This window comes from Aspergillus alliaceus (genome assembly GCF_009176365.1).
Source record: "Aspergillus alliaceus strain CBS 536.65 unplaced genomic scaffold BDW43scaffold_2, whole genome shotgun sequence".
Taxonomy (NCBI): domain Eukaryota; kingdom Fungi; phylum Ascomycota; class Eurotiomycetes; order Eurotiales; family Aspergillaceae; genus Aspergillus; species Aspergillus alliaceus.
Window position 1 is genome coordinate 56,816 of NW_022474685.1, and position 13,030 is coordinate 69,845.

Here is a 13,030-nt window from a genome sequence, read left to right on the forward strand (position 1 = left end):
GCCCTAGGCATCCATGATTAAACTGTTGTCGATTTTCTCAACCCTCATATTAAGTTGAATTCATTGTCTTAGGTTTGTTTTGTTTTTTAGGAAAGGTATGTAGATATATAGAGAGAGAGATATATATATATATACGTACTACTTGAGCGTATACTAGGTGTACAAGATGAGTATAGAATAAAATAAAATACAGTTAAGTTCCTTCCCCCTCGCATGGGCGCTTTTAATCCAGGGTTAGGGCGGCTTTGGGGTCGTCAGCGGTTCCACTCGTCACCTGGCAATCAGCAGCTCGGTCCCAAACGGGGTTAGGTCAATGCGGGGCCTGTTCGAAACAGGACTAGCTCTGTTTCATGATGGAGGGCTGGAGGGGTGTGGGACTGTTTCATGATTGGTCCAAAGACAGGCTGAATGGTGAATCTTGCTCAAGTGCGCTTGATACAAGTGGTAGGGGTTCTGGGTATAAAGTACTATTCTTGTCGGTTCTCATGATCCATTTTTAATCTAGTTGCACGAGCTCATAGGTAGGGGTTTCACTTGCCGCTCGTGTATGACCAATCTGTGGATAGATAGAGGATACATCTTGGTCAAGAAGAGGTCGGGAGGATCTCTTACTGAGACATAAATGACTGGCAGCTTCAGGCAGAGGCGGTGCATGATCCTGAGTGCTTATGATTAAGCGAATCATCGAACATGGTAAAAGGTAAATTCGGTACCTATCACTATTAGGTACCTTACCGCGATCAGGTAGGTACTTAACCTGGTACTGTATGTATGTACATCGATTGATCTGGTTCAAACTTCAATCTTAAGACCGATTTCTAATGTTTGCTCTGGTATGTTACTGGTAATATAATCGAGCGTTTCTTTCTCCCCAGGAGACCACGTGATTGGCATTCTGCAAACTGACAAACAATTCAGCTCTTTGTGTCTCATCTTCGTACTATCAAATTAGTGTAAGACATCCTCAATTTATGGGATCTGATTTTTACGGAGTAAATCACAAATGAACCATTGTGCGTAGAAGGATAAGGCTAAATCTATTATAGTCGGGAATTTTCCTCTAGTGTAGAATTGTGAATGGCTGGAGAGCCAGAGATTGGGGATTTCCTACTGATTGCGGAGAAGCGGCCTTAGGCCAAGTTACCGTTCATTATTACAGGAAGTTTACCCGCCTTGCGGTCGGCGACAGTTTAATAGCACGGAGTCGTACCATGTCCACTTTCATACTCCCTGCGCGGCCTTTTTATCTCTCTCTTCTCTCTCTTCCCTTCTCTCTCTTTCTCTCGGTTGCTTGTTTTCCTTCTTTTTTTCTTTGTCTTCACTTATTTTCTTCTTTTTTGCCCCTGGGGAGTGGGATTCTTCTGTTCTACGACTAGAACCAACCGAGGAACGAAGAGCTGCTGGCCCAGCTTGATACTTATCTATCGTTCCTCAACCCTCCTCCACTTTGAACTTCATAGTACCCTTTTATCGATCGTCTCTCTCCCCTCTCAATTGGGGCGCGGAGTTTAGCAAACATCTGAAATACTTTGGCCCTTAGGTTTGTTTAGCTCCATGGCCCAATTTCCACCACCCCTGAGTAACTGCTCTAATGGCGGCTTGGTCGCAAAGTCCGTCTGTGAATGGTCGTTCTAATTGATTGGTTTTGGCAGATCGCCGGTCCCCCTGCTCCACCAAACAACGAAGGGCAATCGCGCCTGTCTCCTAGCCCCCGGTAGCACCAATTCGCTAGGTAGTGACGAATTCTTGCCTTGAGCGCTATCCGGCCCTGAGCGTTTTATTATCACCTGCCCATCCTCACCTCCCCGTGCTGTCTGGATTCCCCCGATAACCCTCACACAGCATCTCCTCGAACAGGATAACGTTCTGCCAAGGTGACAATCGCTTCTGTACCCCCCGGCTGGTATCTTAATCGCAATACCTCGACCCCCCTTGGATCTTTGCGTGACTGCACCAAATCGCAACACTCGGGCTAGTTTAGTTCCCCTGTCCATCCCCTGTGTGCGTGCACAAGCACTAAAAGGCCAAACTGGGCGGGGAAACGTACACCCAAGGTCGAATAGCCCTTATCGTCTTGTCTTGCCTAACCTGCAATGCTTTGATACATATCGGTACTAGCTATCAGATACTTGGACCCCATACGAGAGACAATCAACATGTCTACAGATGACCCTTTCGCCTTCCTTGGGAACGCCACACCCGAACGGAAACCGACCACAAAGCCGCGATGGAGAGAAAAGCTGTTTTCAAAAGACAAACAAAATAAGGGTGCTGTCGGTGGCAGTGGTGGGGGTGGGGGTGCGACCGACCAGCAGATCGAGTCCTTCCTGGCTCCCGTCCGTTCGAAGTCTATATCATATGGAGCGTATGGAGCTCACTCGACAGCTGGGGCTTCGCGAGGACTTCCAACACCACGCTTGGATGTCTCGCAACGGTGGCAGTCTTCTCAGGGCACTTCCGAGGCTTCTCCCGTTACGAAACCCGCTTCAGCTACTGAGAACTATCCTCCAGTGAACTTTCCGAGGGCTCCCCGGAAAAATAGTGCTCGGAAAGGCCTGAGAGTTAGGTTTACTGAGAAGGCGCCTGAGGTGATCGGTGAAGGTGGCGACGAGTCGGATGCGCCTACGATGGTGATTTCAAAAAACCGCAATCGCCGACAAAGCCAAAGTTCGAACCAACCGGGAGATATATTGGATTCCCGTCAACCGACACTCCCCCAGCTTCAACTGGATACGGCCTTAGGGGACGGTTTGGTATCACGGCATCAGCGCACGAACACGCAAGACAAAATGAATTCCTCCGCTACCAAGCCATTATTCTTGCAAAGTCCCCAGGACGCAGACTTTCTCATGACACTAAGTCTGGGCCAGTCTGGCTCTCGCTTGTCGTTTCGAGCGTCGCCCGAATCCAGCTCGTTTGCGCAGCGAGTTCGGGACAGGATGCAAGCTGAAGAAGGTCGTGCTCTGCAGCATCGTTTTGAAGAACCCCCATCGCCGAGCAATGACAATAAGGAGGGGCAAAAGCCGGTCCCAGTGGCCCCAGTGGCTCCCGATAGCCCAAGCTCCGAGTACGAAACTCCCCCAATTTCAGACGACGAGGCCGAACCCGCAGAGAATCCTTTCCGAAACCCTGCAAGCCCACCATCGCGAGGGCCAGTTTTGCCGCCGGTTGAACGCACGTTACCTGCTGGTCTCACACCGGCTAACGTTACGAAAAGCGCTTCACCCCCGAAACAGCAACCAGCCCCCAAGGATCCTACCATGGATAGCCCTGGTCGTCCGAGCAGCAGTAGTAACCGTAATGCTCTACAAAACCCTCAATTACCCAAGGTTTCCTTACGGTCTATTGCTAACCAGTTTGGTGAGGCTGCTTTCTCAGACCTCAAGTCGTTTGTTGCACAACATGAGAGCCTCATTTTACATAATGCAGAGAGAGAAAAGTCCTTGATGGATTATTCGCTCGCGCAATGGGTGAGGGCTGCAGTGTGGTGGTTTATGCGCGGAAAGAAAACGCTTGAGGCGTACGCGCGATCTCGCCCTTCTAGCTCCGGCTCCAGGCCACAGCAATCTAATTCTACGGAAAGCGCGAAACAGGCTGTCGTTGACCTCGGTAAAGCACTGTGGATATGTGAAAGCATTGTTTCAAAACATCCCGAGTTGAATCGTTACGGCGCGATGAGCGTCGACGCCTTGTTGGCAGTGACGAGTACAACAGGAGACAAACAGTTGGCGGACCTCCTGAGCTTGCACCAAACTATCATGAATCATCTTCGCTCCTTAGCAATGTCTATCAAGAGAAATAATATTATTACTTCAATCGAGGCAGCGGGTGGTGCAGCAATCCCGGTGGACACGAGTATATGGCTGGAATATCCTGCTTTTGCTCCAGATGTCTCAGCTATTCTTTCTGGCACCGCCACGAGATCTATGCTGGTTGACAAATCTGGGCAAGGCCAGACTCTGGCACAAACAATGCCCTTGGGTGACACGAGCCGATATTTCAGCTATGGAAGCATGTTCGTGAAGGTCATGGTGAGCTCAAGCGAGGACGGTACTCACCATGACGAACCCCTGCCGTGTGTATTGTCCATTATCCGTGACCGGGCCGACTGGTACGTGTTTGCCTCAATTACCAGTCAGAGTGAATTAGTCAATGTTATGATTCAGTCGGATAAGAAAAGGGGACCCACCTGGAACGACGTGAACTGGCGCGTCCGGTCGAATTTCATGCAAGTGAAGCTTCCTCGTGGGTTCCAATTGGACGTTATGTTCCAAGAAGATGATTTCAAAAACCTGTGGAACATTGTGCAATATACACAACAAACCGAAGCTAGCCTGCAGCCGAAATCTGATGAGACTACAATCTATGAATACACCCTGAAGGTTTTCCAGTACATGGATCCAAGTCCAAGTAAGGCGTTTCCTGCAGAACCTATTGAGCGCTGCCGCGTTCGACTGTTTGAGCGCTCTATGACTGTGACCGAGGGCACTGGTAGCCGCAATATACACCAAGGATACCGAATTGCAGTTCTCACAAGTCCAAAGGTCAAGACACTCAGCAACGTAGGCCACACCATTGGACATAATGCACCGATTGTGTTTGGTCTACTTAGAGGCGAAGATGGCGCGCCAGCTCTCATGCTCAAAGTCAAACAGGATGGCAGGAGCCGGTCCATGCTAATGACGTTCCACGACGTTGAGGAGCGCAATGTGATGCATTCTCTACTACTCGGAATGGCAACCAAAGAAGGGGAGGTTAAGACTTCCGATATCCCCCTCCGCGCGTACTCTATCGAACAGCCGGCTGATCGATTCAATGGCCAGCCGGATACTACCCACCTACAGTTTCCCGCTGGCAGTGTATCGGTTATTGATCAAGAGCACACCTTTGTCGACCATCAGTATGGTCCAACCATCCTGTCAGAGCATTTACGAGCATTTGTAGCGACGGAATGGGGATCTGTGACGGATCGTATCAACCTTGGTATGTCGCATTTAATGGTGCCGCGGAACTGTCGCTAACATCTACGTTAGGGCCTGGCGAGCTGAAGTTAGGTTTGGACATCAACAACCGTACTGGCCTTAGTCTGTATAGGCCGGGACAACCGGACTTGACCGTTTCCGTCGCCGAGAATCTCACTGCCCCTGAGATGCCGGACCGCTTAGCAGATTTCATGCAGATTGCTATGGTCAAACCAATGGTTCGACGATTTGACTTTGCGACTATCAAAGGTAGTCTCTTCTTGCTAAGCAGCGTTCATTCTGTTGAGTTACTGACTTTACCAGACCTTCATAAATTCGAGGCAGCCGTTACGGGCTTCAGCGTACTATACGACGGGTATGAAGAACCTGCTTCCCTACTGGGGACTCGCCAGAAACTGACGTAAACAGTGTTGCCACTTCTTTCGCGATATCACGACGCCGCATGGTGGTTCCGATCACTAAGAAGTGGGAATCGACTAGGGCTCGGATTCAAGTTGTTCGCCATGAGAAGGTGATACAACTGCTGGCATTCTTGAATGACTTCCACCACGGCAAGTGCATGAACTTCATGCTTAAAGGCACCGATACTTTCGAGAACTTCAACCGCTCGGGGAAGTTTTGTGTTAAACTGTGTGATGCGAAATTCGCGCTACCAAAAACTGGCGATGACCCCACGACCAATTTTGTCTGCTTGGATATGCCTGATTTTGCCAGTGAGCATGACGACATCTCAATTGGCTTTGATTCTGAGGCTGGTACGTGCTCCTGCCCTATCCTATCCTATCCCAACCCACTAAATACGAGGTAATACTAACACTCTTTCGACCCAGACCGAGCCAGTTTGCTGGCCGCTCTGCCAGGATCACTTCGGGGACCCTCTCGCATGGGGACGCTCCGGCGGTAACCACATGACCTGTATCTATTGATGACCATGTATTGTATATATGAAATGAATATCACGCAATTGACGGCGGACCCGCCCGTGTCACGTGTCGCCCCACTTCTCGATTTGTCTCCAACTTCAAAAAGGCGGGCATTGAATGCCCAGTTCTTCTCGGCGACCGTCTCTTCCTTTCCTCCTTAGTTTTAGATCTCGTACTGTACAATGGCTTTAACCAATGGCAATGTTCACGCCGCTACGCATGCGCTACATGCTGATGAGGTGGTAAATGTGGTCTCCGATGTGGCCCCACCGCTGCACGTTTCTACAACATTCCGCTACCCCAATAATCCCGAGGAACTTGTGCCGGCATCGGATCTCAGTGGTGTATGTCTCGTTGATCTTGCGTCATTTGATGCGCTCCCTTGCGCAGGTTTGACAGGTTCTCTCTAGTATGACCAGGACAGAACAAAGCACGTTTACTCGCGTTTAACGTCGCCTAATTTGAACCGGTTCGAAGCTCTTCTTTCATCCCTTCTCCATGGCGAAGCGGTCAGTTATTCGTCGGGTCTATCGGCTTTGCATGCCGCGCTCGTCCTACTCAATCCCCGCCGAATTGCAGTTGGGAATGTGTATCATGGATGTAACGGTGTTATTAAGCTCTTCGGGCGTCTGACCGGTCTTCAGAAGCTGGATCTGAAATGCCCCGCCGAGCAATTAGAGTCTGGAGATGTCATTCTTCTGGAAACACCGGTCAACCCTCAAGGTACCGCTTTCAGCATCGAAGAGTACGCCAAGAAAGCGCATTCGCGTGGCGCATATCTTATTGTGGATAGCACTTTTGCTCCACCGGGCCTCCAGGACCCATTCCAATGGGGTGCAGATTTGGTTATGCATTCCGGTACGAAATATTTCGGTGGACACAGTGACCTCCTCTGTGGTGTCCTTGCTACACAGCGGAGTGACTGGGCCCGGCGGCTGTTCGAGGACCGGATGTTCTTGGGTAGTGTGATGGGCAATATGGAGAGCTGGCTGGGCGTGCGTAGTTTACGGACCCTGGAAGTCCGCGTGCAGCGACAGAGCCAAAATGCGACAAACCTTGTCTCCTGGCTGAACAACGCGCTGCAGGTGCAAAATCCAGCCCCTGGTAGCGATGAGGCGATAACTCAAGCTGCGTTGCAACAGGTATTCCACGCAAGCCTGCAGAAAGAGGATGAGTCATGGTTGCTCAAGCAGATGCCAAATGGATTTGGACCGGTGTTTTCGATCAGCATGAAGACCGAGGACTATGCACGTAAGCTCCCCAGCAAGCTCGCCTTCTTCCAACACGCCACCAGTCTCGGAGGCGTCGAGACCCTCATTGAATGGCGGACGATGAGTGATGTAACGGTGGATCGCCGATTGTTGCGGATCAGTGTAGGCTTAGAGAACTGGGAAGATCTTCGGAGAGATTTGGTAGGCGCATTCCGGGCGTTGAGCGCGGAGTAACTAGGACTGGATTTATGATATTACATGGACATATAATCTGATACGTCAATGGACATGATCCAAACTAGTACTCTTCCTGTACTGGCGTAGGATGCGTCGATAGCATCTATTAGCGATATTATCACGCTGCATGAGTTACGGGTATAGTCGGAATATATATATATATAAATATGTCGATGGATTGGGTATAGTGTCCGACCTACCTTCACGTCCAAACATTGATCTTCAGTTCAGTATCACACTTCCCATCCATACCCCAATCACTCATACTTCGATAAAAACAAAAACCAAACGAAAGAAAAGGAAGATGACACTCCCCGCCCCAACTTTCCAAATTCACTACTTCTCAACCGCAACCACCTACACCGGCAAACAGACCGAATCCCTCCCCGCCCCACTACCCCTCAACCAACTCTTTGATGTCCTGGAATCCAAGTACCCGGGCATTCAAGAGAAGGTGCTGAGTAGTTGCGGAGTGAGTTTGGGAGAGGAGTATGTTGATGTCAATGATTGCGAGGGGGTGACAATCCAGTCGGGGAATGAAGTCGCAGTTATTCCGCCTGTTAGTTCGGGATAATCGAGATTCTTCTTTCTTTTTCAATTTTGACTAGGGAACGTTTAGCGAGTGAGGTTTGGGATTGGGGGGTAAGGTCCATCCTTGGTATGCATTATAGTTGAAATTGTGAAATTGTTGGCGTTATGTTTTCAGGTTATGGATTTGGCTGACCGGAACTGACAGGTGCTACATACAATAAATGACCATGTTTGGGAAAGAAAAAAAAAAAAAAAAAAAAGAGGATAAAAAAAGAGAGGTAATTCGGCAATGGAGAGTAATTAGCGAAGACTTGACACAAAACAAATAACGAAGCGAAAGACAAAGAGCGTATTCAATAACTGGGCTCGACAATTATCCACCGACTACATTATCGTCATCATTCTTCAGAGACCCGGTTACCCTATTATCATATTGAATCTTCGTCAACCGTCCAACTTCTCCGTTCCACTTGCCTTCTTCTGCTTCCAGAGACAGATGCAGCAGATTGAGGAGAAAAAGAAGATGATACTAGCTCCTTGTCAGTACTACAGCGGATCCAAAGGGGTCCAAGTTGAAAAGACACCAAAAGGGGAAGGGAAAAGCGAGAAAAGCAAGACAAAGGACTCACCACAAAGCAATACTCAAACCCCAAATACTTTTCGCCTCCAGACAAACCCCCTTACTCGCCCCAATCAAAGTCCCATACTGCAACTTCCCATCCAGATGAGACAGGTAACTACTCAACTTTGTCGCAAACGCAAACGCGCTGGAGATATTATCCGTGACAGCGGCAATCTTGTTGCATTGCAGATATGAAAGTGGTTTCCCAATGATGACTGCGACTACGATGACGGCGATGAGGAGAAGGAAATCTGCGATGGCGGAGGCCAGGAATGGGAGGATATCGTCTAAGAAGAGGATCATGGTGATTGTGCAGTAGATTACTGCTATGCAGGTCTATGATTTTTTGGCCGCATTAGTTGGGATTGTTGCAATCTAATGGGGGTGTGACTTGGGATATAAGGGTGAAGACATACAACTGTGATTGTCCCGATAAAGACATTCGGGGGAGTAAGGTCACTGTTGACGATTTCCGCAATGAAGTTGGCTGTCAACCCAATGATCGCGATGAGACAGAAGGCTTGGATGATCCTGGCGACCATGAATGTTGCGCCGAGGGCTCCGTATTTGGGCATCTTGGATGTTTATTTTATACCTGCAGATCAACACAAGAAATACTGGTTGTATATCTGTATCTCTTCACAGAAAAGGAAAGGTAGAGAAGAGGGGACAAAGAAGTGCTAATTATACGTATATCGGTACACGGAGCGTAATCGTAAACAGAACAGGCACAATTAAGAGATATGAAAGAAAAAGGAACGTCCGTATGAAGAAATGACTGTGTTGACTGGATTGTTATGTTCACATCCCATCCCAAGACCAACGCACACTTATATATCAACCACACCACCCAGACCCTCTCACCAGTTCCAAAAACAATTATAGCACACACGCACCAAAGATCCAAAGATCTAGACCAAAACCCCATCAAAGCTCCAACTTCACTACCCGCCGACCGCCGATCTCTAGCGCCTATCTTCCAATTGAATCCTCTATCAACAAAGTGCCAAAGAAGAATCCAGACCCTGTCAAGTTTATAGCTGCAAGCTAAAACGGGGAAGAAAGTCAAGCCTCGACGCCAGCGCCTGTTGTTTAGATCTTCGGGACCATGCTGGAAATAGAAATGGAAGGAATGCCAGGTGAGGATTGGGTGTCGTGTTGAGGGATCCGCTTTGGCGCTTAGGTTGGATTCCACGGATGCGCTCTGGGCCAATTGGTGGCGGAGCTTATTTGGACCTGAGACTTTGGAGTGAGGCTTTGCTTTGAGTTTCTTGGTCTGGCTGACTATTGTTAGTGAGAGTTGTTGGTTGGTCTTTGGAGGCTGGGATTGAGACTAGGGTCTTGTCGGGTGGCTATAGAGGGGATGAGTGGTTTGGTCGGTTGAGGTTAATTAAAAGGGAGCGAGAGTATTATTAGATGAAGATGATCGATTGAAGTATTATGTAGATGATGTATAAATACAGATTACCGGAGACTTGTAACATATTCATCCAAGTCTGAACCCACCACTCGTCCGCTTCTGGAAGAACAGCTCAGGATCATACTTCTTCCTCGTCTCGCGCGCTTGCTCCGTCGAGCCCAGGCGGCCCCAAAAGTCCTGCGCGTAGTTCGCGTCGTTCAAGAACAACGGTCTGTAGACATCGGGTAGCACGCCTTCCTTGATATATCTTGAGATGATCGTATCGAACCCATTGAACAGGTTCTTGTTCGCGGCATCGATCTTGTCATCGCTCGCCGAGAAGGCATAGGAGAAGTCCAATTCCAAAATGATATAATCTTGATCCGTGGGGAAGTTGTAAAGGTCCTGGTGTTATGATACACTGTGATTAGCCGCTGTGGCTAGTGCCTAGGAGGTTACAGGACTTACTCCGCCACGGGCCTTCGCTTTGCTGGTGATGGCTTTGGGCATTGGTTGGAATGCGATGGAGCCAATCATGTTCGGCACGCCAAGAACTGTTTTTGTAACGTTGAACCAATGGTCGTAGTATGTTTGCATGACTTCTGCGCCGACCGTGTTGTTGGGAAGCGGCGTCGTCTCCGTTGCGATGGTGTACCGTTGTCCCCTAATTTGTTAGTACCTTACTTTGGGGTGGCCATATTGGTTGGCTGCCTTACTTTAAGATGAAGAAATCGTTGTGTTTGAGCTACAATGGCATGTTAGTTTGCTGGATAGTCCGGCTAGAATTAGGGTACGGACCAAATCGTAGTAGCTATCCCATGTCTTGGTCTTGTCCAGTGGCCCAATGGCTTTGAACCGGTCGAAGACGCCCTGCGGAGGCTCCGGGCCATCATAGAAGAGGAAAATAATCCATGTGTTGAGTAGCGCGGCATGCTCGGCCGTGGCGATGATGGCAGCCTTGTCATCAGGATAATTTTCGGTAAAATCTCGAACAGCTTCGAGGACTTGAGGTGTCTTGTCCGACGTGAAGATGTAGTTCCCTCCCCAAACCTGTTGTTTATTAGACAATGTTGATAGGTCTTTCATAGGGACGAGGAACCTTATGATTCTGTGGATATGTCTGGAGGGTATAAGCTGTGACAATGCCGAAGTTGCTCCCACCTCCTTTTAGGGCTGCGAAGAGGTCTGTTGGTCCACCGTCAGCTTCGACCTTGGGACTCCCAAATTGTAGCGATTTACTTACCCGTGTTTTCCTTCGAATTCGCATTCACAATGGTGCCGTTGGCAAGGATCACTTCGAAATTGACGACGTTGTTCGCTGCCCAACCGTACTGGGAGCTCAAGAAGCTCAACCCGCCTTGGATACAGCAATTAGAGAGCGACCTAAGTGTTTGGAATGAAAAGCAAAGGCGCCGTACCTCCTAAGATATATCCACCTACACCTACGCCCCCGAGACGACCACCAACAAGAGTCCGACCAGTTCCGTCCAACCCTTTCTGTGCGTCTTCCCAAGATAGACCCGGTCCAATAATGGCAGTCTGGTCGTTATCATTATAGATGACATTGTCGAGATTCTTGGTGGAGATGAGTAGTCCGTCTTGGATGCTGGCGAAGCCGTTGTTGGGCATGTGTCCACCGGACTTGACGGCGAACAACGTATCAACGCTATGGAGCTCCTTGACGATTTGAGACATCTCAAGAGCGCTCTTAGGAGTGGCGACACATTTTGGGCGGAGATCACCGCACGCGGTGGACCAATAGTCCTTTAGGATACTATGGTACGAAAGCGTGAGACGCTTCTCGATTGATATTCCTTCCTGTTCGAGCTTGGGGCATATATCCGCTGCTGCAGTGAAAGAAGTGATTGCAGCTATTGATGCCGCTAGGGCTGCTCGCCATGTTTGGCTGGGTTTCATGGTGAATGGTGCTAGAGGGAGGAATAAACAGGTGTAGATTAGATTATCCTGGCCAACAGTTTAATTCATTGTATTATAGTAACTAAAATGTGTAAGGGACAGTGCGATATATGTATTTCCTGTAGCAGTGGCCCCCACCGAAAAGGGGCTTTCGAACCACCAGGTCAACAGTATCTCCAGGCAACGACAGCCTTCTTGATGGCCTGACGGACTATCGGACGCAGTGGGGTCAGATCGACCACAGACACTGGGACCGATTTTGAACAAACGCCCGGGCTTTGGCGGACGGCTGCATTTTCCCGAGTTCCGGCACCAAATCTTTAGCAATCCTTGTGGGGGCTCGAATAACATGTCAGAAGACTCGGGTATGTCTATCCCACATTGCAATGGTGTCCACAATGATCGTCCTTGTCAACTTGGTACAGGAACTGTGGTACCGAATGGGCGAAGTAAGCACCTGATACGAGTTCCTAGGAATTGGTCCGGGACGAGGGCAGTATGTATTAAACCATCAAGTTCTGAAATATGTTGAAGAATTTGGTAATGTTGGTACGAGGTAACTCTAGATCAGCTACCTTGCGCTAGGCCATTCGTTACGTTTCAAGAGTCAATAGACGGGTGGGTGGATTCCCGGTCAATATCATGGCCGTGTTAAGAAACTTGGACAGAGAAAGTAAGTGACCAGCATCTGAGGCATGACGGCTGGGCAGCAAAGCGTGTATGGATCAGGAGTATATCCACCCCGATGTTTGTCATTCTCCCCAAGAAGGTGATTGCGAGAGGAATGATCGTCACACTAAATGCGTAGATTAACCCAGACCAGTGAAGCGAGCAGTATTCGAGAACCAAGAGGTCGTTCTTTACCACACAAGTATAACGCGGGGAAATAGACCTTTACACTAGCGACGTCGGAGCCATAATTGGGGTATCAACGGGTGAGGAATTGAGCCTGGCTCGGTTGTGCAATTCGGGAAATGATGGTCCAGCCCTAGGAGACTTAGGGTAACGCTGATTGGTCTTGGTGGACTTAATTCTTGGATATATTGTATAGTTCTGGTCCGATCGACGCAGAAAGAGATACATCGAATGCTTGGCAGTTTCCCAAAGGGGACAACTCAGATATACATCATGTCACCATTATCACATGTTATCAAGACTTGTCGATCCCGGTACGGTACCTGAAGGTTGAGAATAGTGTGGGTGTGGAG

General features: G+C 49.0%; 5 protein-coding genes across 5 annotated transcripts; 3 read left to right on the forward strand and 2 right to left on the reverse strand.

Annotated features, from left to right (window-relative positions):
* Window positions 1-1,822: 1,822 nt before the first annotated feature.
* Window positions 1,823-5,987, forward strand: BDW43DRAFT_67947 (uncharacterized protein). The gene is made up of 5 exons (XM_032050379.1): window positions 1,823-4,983; window positions 5,034-5,231; window positions 5,286-5,337; window positions 5,391-5,737; window positions 5,813-5,987. Exons 1-5 carry the CDS (start codon window positions 2,157-2,159, stop codon window positions 5,884-5,886), a joined length of 3,498 nt encoding a protein of 1,165 aa, XP_031905577.1. The 5' UTR covers window positions 1,823-2,156; the 3' UTR covers window positions 5,887-5,987.
* Window positions 5,988-6,087: 100 nt separating this feature from the next.
* On the forward strand, window positions 6,088-7,350 carry BDW43DRAFT_305648 (cystathionine gamma-synthase; the record flags this gene model as incomplete). Its single annotated transcript, XM_032045832.1, has 2 exons — window positions 6,088-6,249; window positions 6,316-7,350. The coding sequence occupies 2 exons, from the start codon at window positions 6,088-6,090 to the stop codon at window positions 7,348-7,350; spliced, it is 1,197 nt and encodes a 398-aa protein (XP_031905578.1).
* A 140-nt stretch (window positions 7,351-7,490) lies between these two features.
* Window positions 7,491-8,157, forward strand: BDW43DRAFT_259664 (MoaD/ThiS family protein). The gene is made up of 2 exons (XM_032040116.1): window positions 7,491-8,011; window positions 8,090-8,157. The coding sequence occupies exon 1, from the start codon at window positions 7,658-7,660 to the stop codon at window positions 7,925-7,927; it is 270 nt and encodes an 89-aa protein (XP_031905579.1). The 5' UTR covers window positions 7,491-7,657; the 3' UTR covers window positions 7,928-8,011; window positions 8,090-8,157.
* A 171-nt stretch (window positions 8,158-8,328) lies between these two features.
* Window positions 8,329-9,081, reverse strand: BDW43DRAFT_296185 (uncharacterized protein; the record flags this gene model as incomplete). The annotated part of the gene is made up of 3 exons (XM_032044168.1): window positions 8,329-8,413; window positions 8,514-8,842; window positions 8,923-9,081. 3 exons carry the CDS (start codon window positions 9,079-9,081, stop codon window positions 8,329-8,331), a joined length of 573 nt encoding a protein of 190 aa, XP_031905580.1.
* A 911-nt stretch (window positions 9,082-9,992) lies between these two features.
* BDW43DRAFT_305650 (FAD-binding oxidoreductase) lies at window positions 9,993-11,822 on the reverse strand (the record flags this gene model as incomplete). The annotated part of the gene is made up of 7 exons (XM_032045833.1): window positions 9,993-10,310; window positions 10,374-10,569; window positions 10,622-10,650; window positions 10,704-10,955; window positions 11,005-11,090; window positions 11,149-11,262; window positions 11,324-11,822. 7 exons carry the CDS (start codon window positions 11,820-11,822, stop codon window positions 9,993-9,995), a joined length of 1,494 nt encoding a protein of 497 aa, XP_031905581.1.
* Window positions 11,823-13,030: the final 1,208 nt, after the last annotated feature.